The 21,546-nt window shown below is 39.2% G+C and overlaps 1 protein-coding gene across 7 annotated transcripts in view; it reads left to right on the plus strand.

Annotated features, from left to right (window-relative positions):
* Positions 1-21,546, plus strand: part of DPP10 (dipeptidyl peptidase like 10) — a 402,675-nt gene that overhangs the window by 344,540 nt on the left and 36,589 nt on the right. For 6 of the 7 annotated variants that reach the window (XM_039495403.1, XM_039495402.1, XM_039495399.1 and 3 more), the window contains 6 exons: positions 3,927-4,081; positions 7,265-7,318; positions 8,511-8,608; positions 14,795-14,918; positions 18,142-18,180; positions 19,342-19,449. In XM_039495403.1, the coding sequence (XP_039351337.1) occupies positions 3,927-4,081; positions 7,265-7,318; positions 8,511-8,608; positions 14,795-14,918; positions 18,142-18,180; positions 19,342-19,449 (578 nt within the window). The remainder of the gene's footprint in view (positions 1-3,926; positions 4,082-7,264; positions 7,319-8,510; positions 8,609-14,794; positions 14,919-18,141; positions 18,181-19,341; positions 19,450-21,546) is intronic. The other variant, XM_039495400.1, reaches the window with a different exon arrangement.

The following is a 21,546-nucleotide window of genomic DNA, read 5'->3' on the forward strand; positions in this document are numbered from 1 at the left end:
ATATTTTATATTGACTCATTTGCATATAGTTATATTTTCTAGAGTAGGGGAGGGTCCCCAGAGTGCGGGCTAAAGAGCAATGAAAAAGCCCCGCAGCCCAGGCCCCACAAGACTGAGTCGGTTTGCATAGTCCAGATGCAGTTGTCTAGTTGCTGTGCAGACATACCCTTACGCTTCTTTGAAAACCCGAGCTCAAATGGACTCTCTGAAATAAGAATGGTAATTTACATTCTATAGAGGTTTAAATGCCTGTATTAAAAAGATTACCCGCCTCAGCTTTTAATGGATTCTATTAATGTTTTGAAAGTATTTTACTAGGTCAGTGAAGTTCAAAACCAGGGAGAAGAGCATCTTTAGCATGGAAGATCATTTTAAATGCACTTGAGATACTGGAAATCTAATATGATTGCATATAAATTGGTGTATTTAACCATATAAAGTTAATTAAATCTGACAGAGCAGCTCACCTTGTTGCTAAAACAAAGTATTACTTGAGTCACATTCATGATTATTCAAAATTTTGCTAGGCAACTTTGGGCCAAATTCTGCTAACCTTAGGGTGAGTTGCACATACTCACAAGACGGTAGCCTGTGTGATATGCTCTGAATTGGGGGGGGAGTGTTGAGTTGCACTGTGCAAAAGATAATTCTGAATGACTCCTGGAGATCTCCAGATTCACACTGTTCCCCTTTACAAAGTGCAGTATATTCCTTCCCACCCTCCACCCCAGGCAGCTGACCAGCTCCGCTGTTCAGCACATTGGGCAGACAAAGTTATGGCTCTGCCAATTCTCCAGTCTTTCTTGGGCAGCATTCATCCCTGGGGAGTAATTAGAGGTCAACCTGACATTTATTTAGGTCATATGGGAGGGAGAGGAATCCTCCACCTAATGACTAGGTGAAGTCTAGCATAAGAGAAGCCCTGGTAAAGTCAATTGGACTCTACTAAACATTGGTAAAGGTTACTCAAATATACTTACTTGTGGGTAGTGTAGTAGTGAGTGAAACAATTCACAAGATTAAGAGATAGCATTGTAGGATGAGTGAAACTGGGGAAAAGAAAGAGTCAGGTTTCGGGGGGGACTGGGGTGAAGTTGCTGACAGACCAACTTTGGCGCTCTGGCATGTTACACTGGCCAAGATCTCTTTCCTATGACTGTGCCTGCCTGCCACATCACTTATGGCTAAGGAAACACTCAGTATAAGTAAGGATTACAAAATCTGGTCCTTAGTTAATAGAGAATGTATAGGAGATTCTAATGCTATTGTAGATCCTTATGGCAAAGTTCCACCTATTGTTAAGACCAGATACTGTGAGAGAAATAAATACGTTAAAATTACCTGAGTATATTGACTGCAAAGGGCCTCGGTATTTGTAGTATTTGTGTACAGTAACTAAAGAGTAACAAGACCAATTTCTGTCATTTATGCCATGCCAATGCGGCATTTTTTTCAATTTCAACTCGATTGTGCATATCAGAAAATTATCTGTTATAAAAAAGGTTGGTGTGCATTTTTAGAAACAATTTTTTTTATGAAAGATAAATAAAATTGTTGACAGTACAAATTACTTTCTTATATAAGCATTAAAAAACAGGGTAAGAAATATAAATCATAAGGAAGAGAAGTAACTAGTTGAAAATGCACATATTAATGTTACATTTCCCACTGATACTCTACCTGAGCTTTACACATGTCTATGTAAAATAGTGCATGCACATACATGTGTCCATGCTTTGAATGTGCACTGTAAAATTCCCAGAGCTGCCCAGAGGATTCAGGGGGCCTGGGGTCTTCCGCCAAATTGCCACCGAAGACCCAACACTTTGGCGGCGGGTCCTGGGGTGGAAGGACCCCCCGCCGCGGGTCTTCGGGGCACTTCGGCGGTGGGTGCTGGAGCGGAAGGATCCCCCCGCCGCTGAACTGCCGCTGAAGACCTGGAGCGGAAGAAGCTCCGGAAGCCCAGGCCCCGCGAGAGTTTTCCGGGGCCCCTGGAGCGAGTGAAGGACCCTGCTCCAGGGGCCCCAAAAAACTCTCGTGGGGGCCCCTGTGGGGCCCGGGGCGAATTGCCCCACTTGCCCCCCCCCCTCTGGGCGGCCCTGAAAATTCCAGCACCTGTGTGCTCAGAGGTGTTAGAATTTCCATTCACAAAACTCGCGGGTGATGGTTTGCACCAGAAAATACATGTTTGTATCCATATGTGCAATTTATCATGCAAGTGCATATGTAGGGTTGGAAATCAGGCCCATTAACCTCTCCAAAAAACATGGAGGTTGATTTTCAGCAAGGCCATAACTTTTCCTGTGTTTGAATATGAAGGAAGCCAGACACACTGATGCAGAGATCCTGTATTTCCAGTTTACTGTTTCAGTTGCTCCTCATTAAGCCCTGTCAGGACAGCCACTGGAAGCCACTTTGTGAGGGGCTCCCCCACCACAGAGGGGGCTCTCTGGATCAGGTAATATCCAGCAAAGGTTATACAGCATTGGGGGATAGGGGAGCCTTGGCCTGTGAGCTCTGTGTCGCCTCTGTCAAGCCATTCCACCCATTCTCAGGCTGTCCAATCCTTGCTCCATAGCTCTGATGCAGGTCCTGCTCCCAGAGAGCGGACTCCATGGATTCCTAGGAATAGGCTATGGTGGAATGGAAGAAGCTGTTCCCCTCTTCCGCACACACCATCTCTTTAACAGTTGTGAGAGGGTGCACATAGGGGGTTTTCTAGGCACAAATCCCCTGAGCATATTGTGGCATTCTGACTCTTTTCTTCTTTCCTAGGTAACTTGTTAATTTAAGCAGTATTCTGCAAGCAGTAGATATAGGTGAAATACTGTGTGGTGGCATCAGGCATATAGCTGATTGAAGACTGCACAATTATATTAATGGACATTCAAATGAATTCCAAATAGCCGCTCATTTTGACCTTATTTGTGTGACTTTTTCATTTGCAATTCACAAATACTCATGTTGCTGGGCTTTGGTTTACAGAAGTATTTGGGAGTGGCTGTTCTTTGTGCGAATATCCTTATTTAAATGCAAACAGCGGTGTTTTAGAACAAACAAAAATGTTTGCTATATGAGTGTTCATCATTCATTATCTGTTGTTTTCCTGTGTAAAAAGGTTTCAGTTATCCAGTCAGGGAGCAGAAAGAATATTCTGTAACTCAGGCAATCGATCACATGTGAACAGCAATTAGTGAATATTCTGAGTGGACAGCTTGTGAATACGCCAAATTTTGGTTTCCAGACACACAGCTGAATTTTGTGTACAACACGGTGTTCATTGAAAAAGTACAAATAGTAAATTAGCTAGTTAAACAAAATCAAAGTCTGATCACAGACTGAAAGTAAAAGAGCTAAATTAGTCAGATCTAGTGCTGGACAGGAACTAGATTTTTCATTTGGCTGGGAATTTGGTAATTTAAAAAAAGAAAGAAAGAAATCTATTCCAAAACAGAATACCCTCCACCCCCATCAAAATTTCTTGCAAAATGGGATTCAATAAAACTGAAGGTTTTCTCCAAATTAAAGAATAAAACATAAATAACTGGATAGAATGATACTAGTGCTAAAAATGCCTTTAAATGCCTTTAAACTCTATTGATGCAAATCATTTACAAAAGAATTAAAAAATGGATAGAACAATATTAGGACTAAATATAAGGAAATAATAATCATCTCATTTATGCAGGTAATTCCATTGATATAATTGGGAATTCTCATCTGAGTAAAAACTCGTAATTTAGCCTATAATAGTCCTTAATATTCAGGCAATTCAGTCCAGGAGAATTTTCAATATTTCTTTATAATTACAATAGCTGCATTGCAACAAAGCATAGAAATTGTATAAACTGCAAATGAATGAGCTGGTAATCTGAATCACACAATAGTTACTTCTATGAATTTCCAAGAATATGCATCTGTTTCAGAGGAGCTTCTTCACTCTCACGTTGCCCACTGGTGGTCCCCAGATGGAGAAAGGTTGGCATTCCTGATGATAAATGACACTTTGGTACCAAACATGGTTATTCCTCGGTTTACTGGAGGTCTGTATCCCAAAGGAAAGCACTATCCATATCCTAAGGTAAGTAAAGTCTAAGTGCAATCTACAGCCCTTGTGCACGGTTCAGTGAACCGACTGATAGCATTCTGCATTACTGAAGGACTGTTTCTACATAGTAAAAGAAGCTGCTTGTGTTGATGTGGCAGTACGGGGAATAGCATTCAGAGTTATGCTATTTCAAATAGGGTTATAAAGCTTTTTGCTAGACAGAAACCATTAGGTCAGGATGGGACATACAGTCTGTTTCATGCTAATTTATGATTGGTATATGCTACAGCTTTTGAGTGAAGAATGAAATGATCAGAAGGAGTCAAGAAAAAATGCTGCCAGAATTGCCTTTGAACAGCACAGAGTAGCTGCAGGCTGCAGTGAGTGTTTAGCTGCATTTATATAGATGAAGCATAACAGTTTTCTGATAATACAGAGTATCATAGTATCTGACTGCTACTCTTCATCAAATGATGGTATTATTAACACGGGTGAGAGGCCTTGTTTGGATAAAATAAACAGTAATATGAGCCTTCCCCAAGTCATTAAACTGAACAGAACCAAACTTTTCAGTGAGATTCAAAAACATGGATAAGGAGCACCCGTCTTTTGTGATGAGGAGAGATCTGCAGGTCTAAACATTAGAATCCTCCTAATTTTCTGTTTGCTTCCCATAAACCCTCCCCCGCTTTATATATATATAAAAACTGGCTTATTTTTTAACTCTGTGAGAGGCAACAAAATGTAAGTAACTGTGGCAGGGTCTATGGCCCCTTTAATCTGCAGCTTACGGTCAAAAGAGCCTGGGCCCAATCAAGAGGCATCCTACCTCACCCTGGGGGCAAAGCTATATATAAATGGGAAAGGGAAGCTGAGGAGGAGAGAGAAAAGACTGGAAGCCATGCTGGTTGCTATGGGCTGCAGGCCCACTTCAGGACACTAGCTTGACCTAGGCCTTAGTGACTTTGTTTTCTGACTATGAGTTTGGTTTCACGGAGGTAAAAGCCTTAGAAACTTGGTTACGCTGCTGCTGGAGAAAGCCTATCTGCCTCCTAGAAAAATAAGAAAACCAAGGGCATTAATTTGGAAGCCTTCTTAAAGGGGATGATGTTCTTTGTTAGTTTGGTTTTGGCCTCTCCTTGGTGAATTCTATGCAGTAAAATGCAAATTTGTAGAATGGGAGCTGGCTTCTTTGAAGGACATACAGTGATTGCTGAAACACCCAAACAGCATAATATGCAGTAGGTGGGGATTCTCATAAAAAATGTTAAACATTCAAAACTTAAAGAAAGTAGCAATAGTTCAGTGTATAGATTAAAGGTTTGGGTATGATTTTCAAAAGCGTTTAAGTCCCATTTTCATAAATGACTTGGGGGCATGCAGAAGTCTAAGTCCCATTGATTTTCCTAAGTCACTTAAGTAGTCTTGAAAATTTTAACCTTGACTCTTCTCCAATTGAAATCAATTGGAGTTGACCCATGTCTTTAACGGAAGTAAGATCAGACCTTAAAAATACCTATGATTTTCTTAAGGAAAAGCATTTGAGGATGGTAATTATGATTATTATTTAGTATTTATAGTATGATAGCACCTAGGAGCACCAGTCACACAATTCTGTCAGCTTTGATAGCTAAAAGCAATTAATCAACCAAGAAAAAATATACAAGTAACTCTTTAAAAAAAAATAGCACTACAAAGAAGTGAAAAATCTCTAAGCATTAGCAATTCAGCACAAAAGAGATGCACAATATTATTTCAGTAATCTCATTAATGAAAAACATTATCTTCATTTAATTTGTCTATTCAATAACAATTTAGCTTCCAGTTAAACATCATTTATTAATTAAGCTTGTGTGTAGGCAACATGGATAGATAAAAGTTGCTGTTTAACACAGGATTTCACTTTACACCATACAGAAACTGTGACCTGCTCACTTGGGATCTCTCTGCAATCCTTACTCACACACAGTAATAATTACTCAAGGCAATAATCCTGTGGAGTGTAAAGGAGTAAGTGCGAGAAAGGGTAACAGAATAAGGACATGGGGATTGGGCTAGAAACGTGATGAGATAAGTGCAGTTTCCAAAGAAAATGTGTGTTGGTATTTCAGCGAGGCATATTTTAAAGACCACATGGGATCTGTAAATATCCCTACAATGAGCCAAGTGTACACAAGCTAGTTTTTAACTAGATGTGGTAAAAATTGTGGGTTTGTTCACTTTTTCTTGACCCACAAATAATTTTGCCCATTCTGCATGAACAGGAAGTCCTCTCCTCTGCCGCAGCATTGCCTCGTCTTCTGCTTCCCTGGGGCTCCTTGGAAAACTCTCTGTGGGTCCTGGAATCTGCACAGTGGAGAGGGGTGGGGCAACATGGGAGTAGGGCAGGATTAAGGGGGTTTACAGCCTTTTCCCACTGGCCCTGCGGAGCCCAAACTTAACATTACTCAATTTTCTGATTCCTTTCCCCCCCACACAACCCATCTGAAGAGAATAAGGAGACTCTGGTGATGGCCACCACCTGGAGAAGTTCTACTGGGGATATGTTGCCAGAAAATGGAGATGGGAGGAGCCTGTAATGGAAGTCTGGAGTGGCCATGGATTGAAGTATAGCACATCACACACAGGGTCTTGACTTCCTGTGGATCCTCAGTCTTTATGAACTTGGCATATGACTTGCTCTCCAGGGAGGAGGGAGAGAAGGGAGGGTCCCTTCCTCACACCCTAAAAAAAAAAATTGAGAAGAAATCCAGTGAAGATTTGTTCTTCCCTAGCTCCCTATCATTTACCTTAAATTATCTGTATCTTTTTTTCAACAAGATGATTATCCAGCACAAGATTACTTTAGAGATGCTATTTTAAGGGGAACTATATTTATTTCTGTGTGAAACACAGACTCAGTAGTAAGCCATGAATGATTCTAATAAAACATGTTTTAACAGTTCTAGCAGCTCCACATAGATACCTAGTAGCTTGATCCGAGAATAAAAAAAACTTACCCAGATCTATAAGCCATTTTAGTCTATAAAACTGAAAGGAGGATATGATTTTAAATTTGTGGAAAGTGCAAGCAGGAGTCCAATTACCATTCCAAATTAACTGAGCATTTCAGAGCTACTCAGAAGCAGGTAAACTGCAAATAGATATTTTATTATTTTATAATATTTTACAAAATTGTATACAATTTTACAATCTAGTATTTATTTATTGTGGTAGTGCCTCCGAGACCCAGTGATGAATCAGGATTCCACTGTGCTGGGTGCTGTACAGGTACAGAGTAAAAAAATGTTCCCTGCCCTAGAGTTCACAATCTAAATCTAAATACAAGACAAAAGACAACATGTGACTACAACAGGCAGATGGAGGAGCACAAGGAAACAATGAGACAACATTCATTACCAGGATAGGCAGTGATCTGAGTAATATCTATATTATTGATAATGTGAACCTCAAAATATTTGAAGGTGCAGGATACCATCTGACCTACCTTCCTCTCCTCCTCCAGACATTTCATCCACTACCACCACCAATCCTATTTATTACCCTCTCTTTGGTTGTTCCCCTTTTGTCAGTAGCAGTCTTTAGAGACGTGAGAGATCCCAATGGTTCTTCCTTGGCTGTCCCCTAGCATGAGTGTACACATCTGAATATTAGATCTATTACTAGAACATTATTACAAAGTTCATTTAAACTGGATTTTAACTACCCAACAAGAAAGAATGCCAACTGTGCTTTCTTGTGATGTATGCATGTTCATGTTACAAGTTTCACATGGTCCTACGTTCTGGAATCTTAGGGCTAGTCTACACGACGCAGCAAACCACTCTAGAGGGGTGTGGATTGTAAAGCAGTCTAAGGTGTTGCGCTCTAACTGCCCCATGTAGATCCTGCTGGCAGGCTCTTAACAGGGCTACGTTAATGAAAACTGGATACCTTTCAGAGCACACCATCATGGCTTGCATAGGGTAGCTAGAACTCATCACATTAGAGTGCTCTACAAATCACAGCCCTCTAAAGTGCTTTGCTGTGTAGACAAGCCCTAAGTCCTAAACACCACAGGATATATTCTGCCTTTGAACATGCATAATTCTGATAAAATGTTAATGGGAGTTCCATCTACATACAGAACTCACAAAATACTTTCCCAATTAGTGTCACGTGACTGGTCAATTTTTTTGCATTATGGTATCTGTCTTCAGTGAGTAGCAGCATGATAGATAGTATGTGATCAGAACTTTGGGTTTTGAGCTACGTTTTCAAGTGTGTAGCTGATGTGACTGAGCAATTCACGGGAGATAAGTGAGACAGAATTTTATTGTTTTCAGTTGAAGATTGCTTTAAGGGTTTTCAGGTTATGAAAAACATATTGAAATATATGTATTCCTTAAGTATATTTAGCTGTCAGTATTTCCAGTGTCTCTACACTACATGCTAAAATTTCTATTTTCTTCTTTTTTCAAAGGCAGGTCAAACAAACCCAACGATAAAGCTGTTTGTAGTCAATCTATATGGACCAACACATACACTGGAACTCATGCCACCTGACAGCTTTAAATCAAGGTCTGTAATTTAATTGTTTTGTGAAACTCACGACTACCTCTGAGACCATCTCTTCCTTTATACACCAACACAAAAGCTCAATTTAACTGGAAAACTCTTGACCTTCGTCCCCAGGGCTGATCATGGTGATGGGCACAGTATAAAAACCTGAATAGAATTGAACTCCAGGGACGGGCATCCTTAGTGGAAGTCCCAAGGATCTAGAATGTTCACCTTTCTGAGATCCTTCAGAGCCCAATTTCATTTTTGATTTAGTTATCGCAATAGGTATTTATCATCAGGAAGCTAAGATTCTAGACAAATGGTAGAGGGCAGAGGGTTGTGAACAGAGATTTTGCTTGAGGTCAGTGTAGAACTGAATTATGCCATTTGTTTGCCCTGTTCCCACTTGCTGGCAAAGTTGGTTTCAGTTTCTGTGATGCGCCCGGAAAATACAGCAATGGGTGCATTACCAATAAATAAATAAATACATTTCAATACACGTTTTTAACATGTAAAATGATATATTAGGAACTCTTCAAATCATTAGACATTAGTTTATTCCTGCAGCCTGTCAGATCCAAGCAGATCACATAAACTAAGCTGTGATCCTGTCAGATCACACAGGCGAGGCTGTGTTGGATTTTGTCAATGCTTAGTAGAGGTTCAGGAATAGTGAGATGATTTACCAGGTGTGACTCCTCTTCCTTTTGAGTCAGTACGAAGTAGTGACAGCATGGTGCTGCCAGGAATTGTCCTGCTGAAGTTACTGTCTTTTGCATGAGGCATAAAGCTGAGCTCCTGAACCCCCATGCTTATTAAAGATATTTTGGAACTTTCTTTAAGGATAGGAGAGTTTTAATTAAAGTCTTCTAGCCAAATTCCAATTTATGTCATTATATTCTGTTAGTCTAAATTCCCATTGCAGCTTCATTGGCTATGATATTCCACTTCACTTCCTGCCCTAAATTGTTAGTCAATGTTATTTAGTGCTATTGGAAAGAGTTGACTGCATTCTAGAGGTAAGGGAGGCACTCACTGTGTATTATCACCTTGCCCTTCATCACAGAACAGTCTGAGGCTTATTTAAATATTATTAAAATAGTTTGAGATCTCCAGCTGAAAGGTGGTAAATGAGATAAAGAATTATGTTATCACTAGTCCAAAAAACCAGGGAATTCACTTTGTTGTTTGTGCAGTTCCTGAAAAGCCTTAACAGTTTTACAGTTTTTAACGGTTCTTCAAAATGGCCATGACATTAACACTATGGGACTGAATTATCACAGTTTCATACTGGTATAACTTCATTGACATCAATAGAGCTACACCAGAGTCCTATGGTAATAATTCAGTGGTGAATCAGGTCCTGTCAGTTGTGCATGCTGTCATGAATACTTACTGTTTTGATAAAAGGAATGATATTGAATGGACTGTGCTTGCTGAAAATAGATTCTCTCTCTGAAAATGGAGCCTTTTATGAAAGACATGAACACATCCCGAATGTTTGCTAACTGTTCACTGGTGAAAGCAATAGCATACACCCTTCTAAAAGAGCTAAAAAAAACCCCAATAAACAAAAAACTGGAGAACAAACTCTTAAATGAAATGGATTAAAATAGTTCTTTAAATCTTATAAAGCCAGTGAAAGTATCAATTATATACAACGGAGAAATCTTCAAGAAAAGAAAAGAGAAGCACATAAATTTACCGGTTTTGCTCTAGGTTTTGCAAATTCATTCTTGCTCCTTAAGTGATCTGTTTCTCTCAAAGTAAAACAAAATTGAATTAATTGCATGGATATTGACATTGTTCAGTCTTTCTTTCCATCCTGATCTGTAAGGCTAGCAACAACTGAATTCACAGATTGTCCTGTGTGGTTCTACAGGGACTCACTTCCCAGAGCTTGAGTCTTTGGTGTGAAGCTCACTGTAGCTTTACTAAGACTAATGTTAACATTCTCTGTTTTCTTTGGGATACAATCAGTTAAAAAAAATCCATTCTCTGTTGCATCATGGAAACCAGAGCAAGGCTGTGAAAGCCTGGAAAAATCAATTTTAATTTTACCTATTCAAGCATAATGCCCTAGTTATCGAAAATAGAAAGTTTACATAGGCATGAGTCAAGCATCATTTGAAAGTTGTGATCTGTAACTGCATTCAAGTAATCTGTATGTTTGTCAATCTGAGTCATACGTGCACATAAAACATGTACAAACATGAGAGAAGCCAAGAGTTGGGCAGGCCTTTTCTAAAGTAGAAGGGTTGTTTAATGATTCTGACGCTTTAGTACAGGGGTAGGCAACCTATGGCATGCGAGCTGATTTTCAGTGGCACTCACACTGCCCCTGGTCCTGGCCACCAGTCCAAGTGGCTCTGCATTTTAATTTAATTTTAAATTATGTTTCTTAAACATTTTAAAAACCTTATTTACTTTACATACAACAATAGTTTAGTTATTTATGATAGACTTATAGAAAGAGACCTTCTAAAAACATTACAATGTGTTACTGCCACGCGAAACCTTAAATCAGAGTGACTAAATGAAGACTCGGCACACCACTTCTGAAAGGTTGCCGACCCCTGCTAGTACTAGCTTGTTTCAGCAATCAGTGATTTGCAGTCCCATTTGTAATAAGATCAGTAAGGTGTTTCTCAAAAAAAAGGGTCATGGGAGCCTTTAAAAATTCTCTAGAGTTTGGTTCACCTTTAGGGATTTCCTCTTGCTTCTAATGTATTTGTAGAATTTTTTTCTTGTTACCCTTTATGTACCCATCTAGTTTGATCTCATTTTGTGTCTTGGCCTTTCTAATTTTGTCCCTACATATTTGTGTTGTTTGTTTCTATTCATCCTTTGTAATTTGACTTAGTTTGACTTGTCCAAAGTCACTCAGGACGTCTGTGGGAGATCCATCAATCTGTATCTCCTGAGTCCCCATCTTTTTTCCTTAAACAAAAGACCAGCATCCTTTCAATATAGCATACAGCAGTACCCAATTGTAATGAGTTTGGTTACCTTGCAGAATTCATTTATAGTTGCACAGTATTAACTTTTGCACCAGTGTCCATAAGTGCAAAAATTTCCCATTAGTACTCATAAATGCATATAGTACCTCTTTCTGATACACAGCAGTATAAATAATTTAAAAAACACAATAAATATTTTAGGAAGTCATTCATAGGGCAAGAATCTAGTGTTTACCTTTCTTAGCAGACAATCTGCCAGCAAACTAAAAGAGCAACATGGCATAGCTTGTTCATGCTAGCACATGCTGTACTTATTCAACCAAATACAGTCACCATACAGTAGGGTACACCATCGTTCCATTGCCACAAGTGTTAAATAACAGAAACTTCCTGCTGCTCTAATTGGTAGATATGTTTCACAACCTATCCATTGACTCTAAATTAGACTACAATGACTTCATTAAAGCAAGTTGTCTGAATTTGCAAATTTGGATTTTTTCTTGGATGGATTCCTATTTTAAAGCTCAAAATATTTTTTTCAAACTATTCTAATTCAAATCTAAGTATCCACTCTTCAGGCGAATTTAGATTGTGAATGTAACTATGCTTTCAGTGTAATTCAATGCAAATCCCTTTTCTTTGTTCAGATTACTGTCTCTGTTGACTTTGCTAAGCACTTAGCATGGCAGGCAATAAGAAAATGCACATATCGTCTCATTCACTAAGTTCCCCAAACACACAAGTGAGATAGGAGGATCATACATTCTTAAATGATAATTAATGTGTTAGCAAATTATTATGCTATGAACATAACATAGTGTCTCAATTTAGACCACCAAATTAAAGGAAAAAATTGTAAGAAAATATTTTTGCTCTTTCAACTGAGTGTATCTCAAAGAAGGACGGGTTGTGTGTGTGTGTGTGTGTGTGTGTGTGTGTGTGTGTGTAACATATATACATATATGCAAGTTCTGCCTAGGTTGCCCAACACTACCAGTTATAAGACCCTGTTTTCAGCTGCTCATAACTTTGTCAGACTTTAACCATTCATTCTGCACGTTTACATGGCAGGTGTCTGCCCTAGGCTGATGTATTAATTTTCAGCCAAAATGGCTGAGCCATTTCAGAGAACAAGGCGAGGGAAAATACATTGTGTCCCCCATATTAAAAAATTCAGGTGAATTTTTCTTTCAACATCTCTTGTGCCCCCATGCTTTGGTGCAGGAACTTGACATGTGCTGGGAGGGGGGTGGCCTTTGTGTCAGAAATGTGCCTTGCAGTGTCCCCATGAAATCTGAGCAAATTTAGCCAGTTTATAAACCTCTAAAAATTACAGTTTGCGCATGCTCTGTGGAGTCTTTTTCAATTTTAGCAGCTAAAGACTGTGAAGATTCCATACTTACCAAGCATTCTCAAGCCTCTCTCTCCGCTCCTAATGTCAACCAGACTGTGTATGCACCATTCCCACAGAGAGACTTAATATGCCCATTCCCCCACAGCTCCTACATGTGTAATTAATCGTAGGTTCACGTGATATTTGTTGGAAAGTTACCTTATGGTTTGGTTTAAACTACTGGTTTGATGTGGTTTGATATTAAATATTCAAAATACAAATACTAACCCCCTAGTCACTAGTTCCAGTCAGCATATCAGATTACACTCTGGAAGAATATCCATATCACCTGGAGTCAAGTGGAAAAACAGGGAAGGATAGTCCCAGGCAATGTTATTCTACCACATGCCATAAACATGGGGTCAAATTGAGACCTGGGGCATCTGCATTGCTTTCCTGGGCCCATTATCTTTTGTGTGCAGCATCAAAACTTTCCTACACGCCACCAGTTGGCCATCCGTGATGTAGTGAGATCTCTTTTTGACTCTATAATAAATATCTGCTGTTAACAAGTAATGAAGCTTCCATCAAAACTACATTAAAAATGAATTAAGTGCAAGCTAACACCCTCAGTTTAAAGTGGGACTGAATTTCTAGACATATTGTTTAAGTCCAATGTTGAGCATTTCTCAGCTGGACTGTAGAAGCTGCTAGCTGTCATAAGCAGTGAATTGAAGCAAGCGTACCAAGTTTCTTTATGATGACAAGCTGCAACAGGCTTCTTAGTAACATCTTTAGTTTGACAGCATAACAGGGTTTCAGTAGGAGGTAGGTAGATATTCTGTGCCATTAAAATCTGTGTGTTGGACTCCTTTGCTGAGCCTAACATGTCTGGGGATGGACAGTTTGTCTGGTATTACAAGTTATTTGCTACAGTGAAAGTCGACTAACAGTGATACAGCATCTGATTTCTCTTCATTCAGTCCCTGCATATAATACTTACAGTGTATCACTGGCATTTTAAAATGATCCCACAAACCTTGCAAAGCAATGATGGGTGATTTTTGGTTTGTGAGGGAGGTATTGAGTGTTTGTGCAAAAGTTTGTTTCTCTTAGTTTGATGTCTGCTATATGTCCAGGAGAGAGAAGCATCTGGCATAGCAAAGAAATACTGCAGTCTGTAGACTATTTTTAAAAACAAGTGCATTCATTAACACCTGGTTAGTCTAGGAAAGTTCAGGTGCAACATCCGTTTTCTGAGTACATTCTCCTTTTACTTATTTGCTTCTAACACTAAACAGACAAACGAGAATGCAGGTAAATTTATTCTCCTTTTAGTCTGACCATGACTCAATGGCACAGTCCTGATTAGTTTCCAATACCTAACTTTCAGTGCTTTGCTCTAAGCACAAGTCTCTTCTATTTCATAAAAGACCTTACTCACTTGCACAAAGTTCAGCACATGTTTTTGTGGTTTGCTGGATCAGCATCAAAATGGACAGTATATATTTTTGGAAAACTTAAATATGGCAGTCATCTGACATATTTACAATCTGTATTTTATACACTTTAAATCTTCATTGAATAATTTATTGCATATAGTCATGTGGGACAAAGGCTGTTGAAGATGCATATGGCTCACAGCTACTTAAAAGATTGCAAGATAACTGCTAAAGGAGCAGAAACTTCCCAGACAAGCAGCATGCCATAACCACTATTCCTAGTGGAAGCATCCATGACCCAATATATTTGTCATTTTGGTATCCAATACCATCCCTCAATACTGATGTTTTCACAGGGAGCAACTCAGTTCAGGCTTTGTTTTCCAGATTTGGTTTACTTACTATTATAATTTAAAACATTACACAACCTTATATGACCACTATATTTTAAAACTTATGTTTACCTCAGAGAATACTACATCACTATGGTAAAGTGGGTAAGCAATACCAAGACTGTGGTGAGATGGTTAAACAGACCACAGAACATTTCCATTCTTACGGTTTGTGAGACCACGACTGGGGCTTGTAGCAAGGTAAGTCAGATTTCCTTGTTCCTTTCTTTCACAGATTATACACCTGATATTTATCCTTATGACCAGAAAAAGGTGCTTGGAGTTTAGTCTTCAGAATGCCTTTTGATGCCATAGTTACTAACTAAATATAATCAGATAACATGGAGATAAATGAAATAATAGAATTCCAGATTTTATGATGAAATGATTTCATGCAATCAGTAAAATCGAGAGACCTAATTTTCAGAGTTCCTATGCTTTGTTCATTATTTAACTTCAGCTGATCATCACCTCTGAAAATCAGGCATTTTACAGTTAGCTAATGCAGAGACAAGATGTATCCCTTCAGGTACTCTCAGCTGTCCAGTCACTGTTCTTTCTTCCAACATAGTTCCATTCCAGACCTTAGTATCTATAAAGGTTTGCATGGATTTAATGGAAAGATGCAGGATAGTCCCCGGAGGCTCATCGTACATAAACAATATATTTTGTGGTTAAGATAATACTATGTTTTTTATTGAAATTGACATTTCTGGGAAGACCGAGGAGAATTCTTGGGCTTCAAAGGAAATCACATATGATGACTGTCATGGAGTCATAAGGGTGTGTGAAGGGGAGCTTAAGTTCTGAACATTTAGTGGCGAAGAGAATTTTTGTTTCCAAATTTCCTGCAGGTAGAAGAAGCCATTGCTAAGACGTGATGTTTCCACAGGAGCCCAATGTTGAAATAATATATCACTTTTTATCCTGTAATTTAGCCATGATAACACAGCTCTAAAAAGTGGCCAGTCTCATCAAAAGGAATGTTTATTTTAATGCTTTTGCTGCTGATTCTGACAGCAGCCTCTGTGTGGTGATAGAATGTAGCAGCATTTCAAAATAGAAGTTTTTTCACAAAGGTTCAGGACAACTCATGGTTCCTCATTTTCCTCTCACACAAACATGTCTTCACACCCGGCGGGTCCTGCTTGAATTGAAGAGCATGATAACAATCTCCTTGAGTTCTATTAAAACAGGACTGGAAACTGGGTGTTCATACCTTTCTATTTCCAAAGACACGTGCACCCATAACCCATCCCTCTTTATACTTTTTTTATACGTCTGGGTGCCTTCAGAAATATTTGTGAATGTACACCTTCATATGGACCACAAAAAGTGACAGGTAAAGGAGAGTGGAGGCTGTTGCTAGGGTATGATTGGATTGTGTACAAGAAAAAGAAAAGAACATTGTATAACACTTTTACACTAACTGCTCTGGAGCACCTCTCAGATATATTTATTTCATTCGTAGTGATTGTTGTCATAACTGGGAATCTCAAACATATAAACACTGCTGTCGTGGCCCTGGGTAGCTGTGTCCAGTCCCTCAAGTGCACCCCTTTCAATACCCACCTCTCCCCTTTTCCTGGAGTGAAACTCAACGATCCAACCACTCACTGAATGGTTTCCAGCCGGGATCATGTGGATAGTAATACAATGCGGTGACACAGAAGCAGCTTCTTCAAAAGAAGTAGGATTTATTTGCCAAAAGGTTCACAGCATTGAGAGAAGTGGATATAAAACAAAAAAGAGACCCATACATATACTGTCTGTCTTACCCTTAGCATTCACCACAAGCCCCTGTGTAGACTGTCTTATTCTTGGTGCCCCTTGTTCTCTTTGGGGAACAAGTTACAGCCTGCTTGCTGCAGACATTTACTCTCAGTCAATCTGTGTCAGCCTGCAGAAGCTGACAACTTCCTCCCATCCCCTTCCTGTGGCCAGCATATTCAAGGTTTAGGATTCCCTTGTATGCTAGGCTTGGCCTTGGGAAGAGTAAAGCAGTCTAGCCTGGATAGGTGATAACACCTTATCTTTGCAATGGTTTTGTTTCCCGTTGGTTTCCTTCCTACAAACTCATTTTGATCTACCTCCATATCAAGTAACCCACATAGACAAACACAGAGGTATGCACAATATTCATAAAAAATAACACGGATATTTCCCACTTTGTCACAGCTCCCATTAGACCGAGGGAAAGTTTAGCCATTGACTTCAGTGACAGTGAGACAAGACTCGTGGCTTTCTAAGTGAACTGAAAAATCTTCAGTGCAAGAATGTTTTACAGCATATATTACTATGTCAGTGCTAATGCATATGCAACTTCTATAAATATCTCAAGAGCTTATCAGTATTCATTTGCAATTCCAGAAAGATTTATATCAAAAGAAATGATCAAATTATGATAGCCATTTGAATTTCAGTTGATTGGACCACTCTTCTAGAGGGTAGATCCTCAGCTGGTGTCAATTGTCATAACTTCAGTGCAGCTAAGACAATTCATAGCAGCTGCAAATCTGTCCCATATTATTTTACTGGTAGATATCTGAGTACCTGGTTGTATGGTATGGTGCAAAGGCAATGGCCCTATATGAAGCATGATATTGTAGATACTAAGATTTTGATGTATTCATTAAACTATTACCCATGAAACTAAACTAAAGTAAACTGTGACCCATGAAAAGCATGTTCAGATGAAAACAAATGATAGAAATCTGGTGCTGGCTGTTTATGTTGCTGAAGGTCCTACAAATTTCCAGTTGTCAGATGATGCCTAGAGTTAAAAACCAAATATTACTGTCTGTTCAAAGCTTTTTGATAGCTAATAAAAAAGGATTTTAAAAGATCTTATGTCCCTAGTTATCCTGGAAATTCAGAAAGACAGCTGAATTTATAATTAAATTATCATCTGTTATAACCTTTTAAGTATTTGTACATTTTTGGGATAATATCAATGGAAAGACTAGAACAGAGATTCTCAAACTGTGGGTTGGGACCCCAATGTGGGTCATAACACCATTTTAATGGGGTCACCAGGACTGGTGTTGGACTTGCAGGGCCCTGGAGCTGAAGCCAAAGCCCGAGGGCTTCATCCTGGGTGGTAGGCTCAGCTTCGGCTTCAGCCCTGGGCAGCGGGGCTCAGGTTGCAGGCCCCCCGCTCGGGACTGAAGCCCTTGGGTGTTGGCTTTGGCCCCTATGCCTGAGGCAGCTGGGCTCGGGTGGGCTCAGGCTTCAGTTCCCCCTCCTGGGGTCGTGTAGTAAATTTTGTTGTCAAAAGGGGGTCATGGTGTAATGAAGTTTGAGAACTGCTGGCTTAGAGCTCTGTAACACAGGACACAAACATTAAATATAAAGAGTCATTTTGATGAATGTAAGGCTTTTTTTGGTCTGTATCTATTTCATAAAGATAACTCTTCTCTTTTAGAAATATGAGATTACATCAGAAGTGTGGCTTTCTAAACAGGTATTGTATGAATGATGTCTGAAATGGGTAATGCATAGCTGCTTCTATTGTTACTTTTATCTCATTATTTTATTTTCTTTAACGAAATGTAAAATGACATTTTTGTTAAAATTAAATATTCACTTTTCAGGACCCCCACATTAATATAACATATGATCATCAGGAAAATTACTGTAAAAATTCAACGCAGCATATGTATTCTTGCACAACAGGTCTGACTTCTGTGTGCATTGATCTGCTGACTTTTCAGAGAAAAATGTTTTTACTCCTTTTTTCCTCCTGTTCAAAACTGATGCAAAAGAGTAGAAGGAAAAGAGGTCGTATAGGGCTCCAGAGGAATGCTTGAAAATAATATAACAAAGTTCACGCACATGAATTGTTTGTAGAACCAAAATGTCAGCAAATGGTTCCACTTTCACAGATTCAAATAAAAAACCCAACAGATTGCAAAAATGGATGAAACATACTTATTTAAAACACCTTTCAGGTTCCATCTTGTAAGGTGTATATAAGAAAAAAATATCAAAAATTATGATTTTATGGTAGGCGGTGTCCCTTTAACATTTCTATATGATGTTGGATTAGTAGATGCATAACAAGCAAAGTTACTTACACAGTTGAACAGTCAATGATAGGGCACTAATTCATCAAAGCACTTACACGTGTGTATGTCCATCCAAATTCAGAAATAGTGGCTTAAGTCCTGTTAAAGCCAAGTTTGCTTTGTTAAATTGATGCAGTCACCATTATCATTTGTCACCATTATCAATAAAACTTGTTTCTTTCATTTTACATACGCCCATAAAGGAAACTCCCTAGTATTTCCAACACTAGCGAAAGAGTACCATACCAAAAATCACATGAGAGAGAGTCAGTTTTGTGAGATTTTCAGCCCAAATATTTGGGCAAAATTGTTTTGAAAAAGCATCTAAATTTATAGCTGCTGAAATGAACCATATCTCAGAACCCTTTGAGGTTTAGCCATTCTAGTTCCACTATTTTTACCACAGTATGTAGACATGATTATGCTGAAAGTCGAAGGACACCTCTTTAATCTTCGTGTAAGCAATGACAGTCCACAGATTTAGATATCCAAGCTGATTATTTGATGGAGAGTTTAATACACAGTTTGAGACAACTGAAACAATTTTATATTTATAGAATGAGGAGCCAGTTTTCTCCAAAGATGGAAGTAAGTTCTTTATGATAGTCCCAGTGAAGCAAGGTGGCCGGGGTGAATTCCACCACATAGCCATGCTTATTGTCCAGGTAAGTTTTTGCTTCAGTTCATATATCTTGGGAGTGGTTGTATAATCCCCCAGGCATATTGGTAAGGGGTGTCCCTGGTGATGTCTTACACTAACAAAAGACTGCCCTAAGTAAACACTTGAGAGCCTCCACATATGTGTAATGGGGATGGCCTTTTCTCTATCGTGACCACAGCTCTTCTGCAAGACACATTTGTAGCACCATGTAGTCAGGAAGGTGGATGAACACTCTCTCCATAGTAGGCTGGTGCAAAAGATGCTCAATAGATCTGTCAACAGCAGGCACTCACACAGCACCCGGTAGTCATTCTCTCTTCCTGTCTCCAGAACTAGTCAGAGACATTGTTTGCTTTCTAAATCCTCTATAGCAAGATAATGCTCTATATTTATGCAAAAAGTTCCATATGAATATGGAAATCAAGGAAATCTTCAGAAATGCCAATTTTACTTTATATATTTATTTTATTTTTTTTAAATGTCAGTCCAGAACTCTGGGTGCACACACAAAATTTAATTGATAAAACATACACGGGAACCAATGTCCAAATCTGAAACCCTCCAAAATTCAACCAAACTAGAATTCTGCCCCTTCCAAGTGCTACATTTTCCAATGACTTTGACTTCTTCGGGTTATCCTTCCTGCCAGGGAAGAGCCGGGACAAAGGATGAGCTTTGCAGTGTGACCAGAAGTTCCAGTGGATTTGGACTGTGGTGAACTAATATAGAAATTACGACCCCGATCCTCTAACGGATTTTGGCCCCTGATTTCAATTGAAATCAATAAGAGTGAGGCACCAAAAACCCTTGGAGAATCTGATCCGAAGTTCTGGAGCTGAGAATTCCTCCAGCTCCCACTTAAATCAGGGGGCTGTTAATTCAGGTAGCTCAGCTGATCTCAATAGGACACAAGGAGAGAGGTGCACATATCCCAGACAATTTATGCTGGGATTTTCAAAGGGGCCTTAGGGAATTAAAATAGCAGCCATTCCATGATACCAGTGCTCCTTGGCGTCACACCCTTATGATAATGTTCATGTTGATCTCAGTATAAATCATGTTGTTCACAATCCAGTGTGAAAAAAAGAAACAGCAGTTGCACCTTAATCTATCACTTGGGCTTGTCTATACTGGCACTTTACAGCGCTGCAACTTTCTGCTCAGGAGTGTGAAAAAACACCCCCTTGAGCGCTGCAAGTTCAGTGCTGTAAAGTGCCAGTGTAGACAGTGCACCAGCACAGGGAGGTGCTGATAGCTATTCCCCTTGTGGAGGTGGTTTATTTTCCCTGGTGGAGGTGCCATGACTACACAAGCCACGTGCGCTTTAACTTTGCCAGTGAAGACGTGCCCTAAGATTTTAGAATGGGAAACATAAGTGTATGTGTCAAACTTCCATCTTTCAATAAATCAGTGATGTGCATGAAAATCAGAGAATATTAAACTAATATAACAAGCAAGGAAGTCCTATTTAGACATCTTTCCCATTATATGGTGCTGTGTAGCATTCACAAATATTTGATATAATAACAAAATGGAGGGAAAATGTCTTGTGAAGTCATACTAAATGTTAGTGCCAATAAAAAGTTTGGAGTGAACTTGTAGGCTGTTTCATTAGACCTGACCAAAGTTTTGGGGAAAATTAGGCCCCAATTCATGTTTAAATCCATTCCTGTTCAGCAAAGAACTGAAGCACATGCTTAACTTTAAGGATTGACTTCAGTGAGAGTTACACATGTCCTTAAAGGTAAGCATGTGATTAAATGCTGCTTAGCAGTCCATCCCTATTCAGCAGAATAAGGAGATAGGGGAATATAGAACTGCAAAGTGACAAAGACCTTTGACTGTTTGGGCCAAATTCATCACGAGTATGAATAGGTATAACTCTGACTTCAGTGGAATTGTACTACCTTACACTAGTGATGAATTTGGTTTTTTAGTGTATAGCTGCTCCCTGGAGTTAGTTTTTATCTACATATATATCGACATGTATACGAGAAAACCAGACATTCCATCTACTGACCATTATTCATCAGTAAGCAACACTCTGTATGGTAATGGGGCTGATATGGGGCAATAAAGGATAGGAAATGTGTTTATATGC

Source organism: Mauremys reevesii, linkage group 11, assembly GCF_016161935.1.
Source record: "Mauremys reevesii isolate NIE-2019 linkage group 11, ASM1616193v1, whole genome shotgun sequence".
NCBI classification, from domain to species: Eukaryota; Metazoa; Chordata; order Testudines; family Geoemydidae; genus Mauremys; species Mauremys reevesii.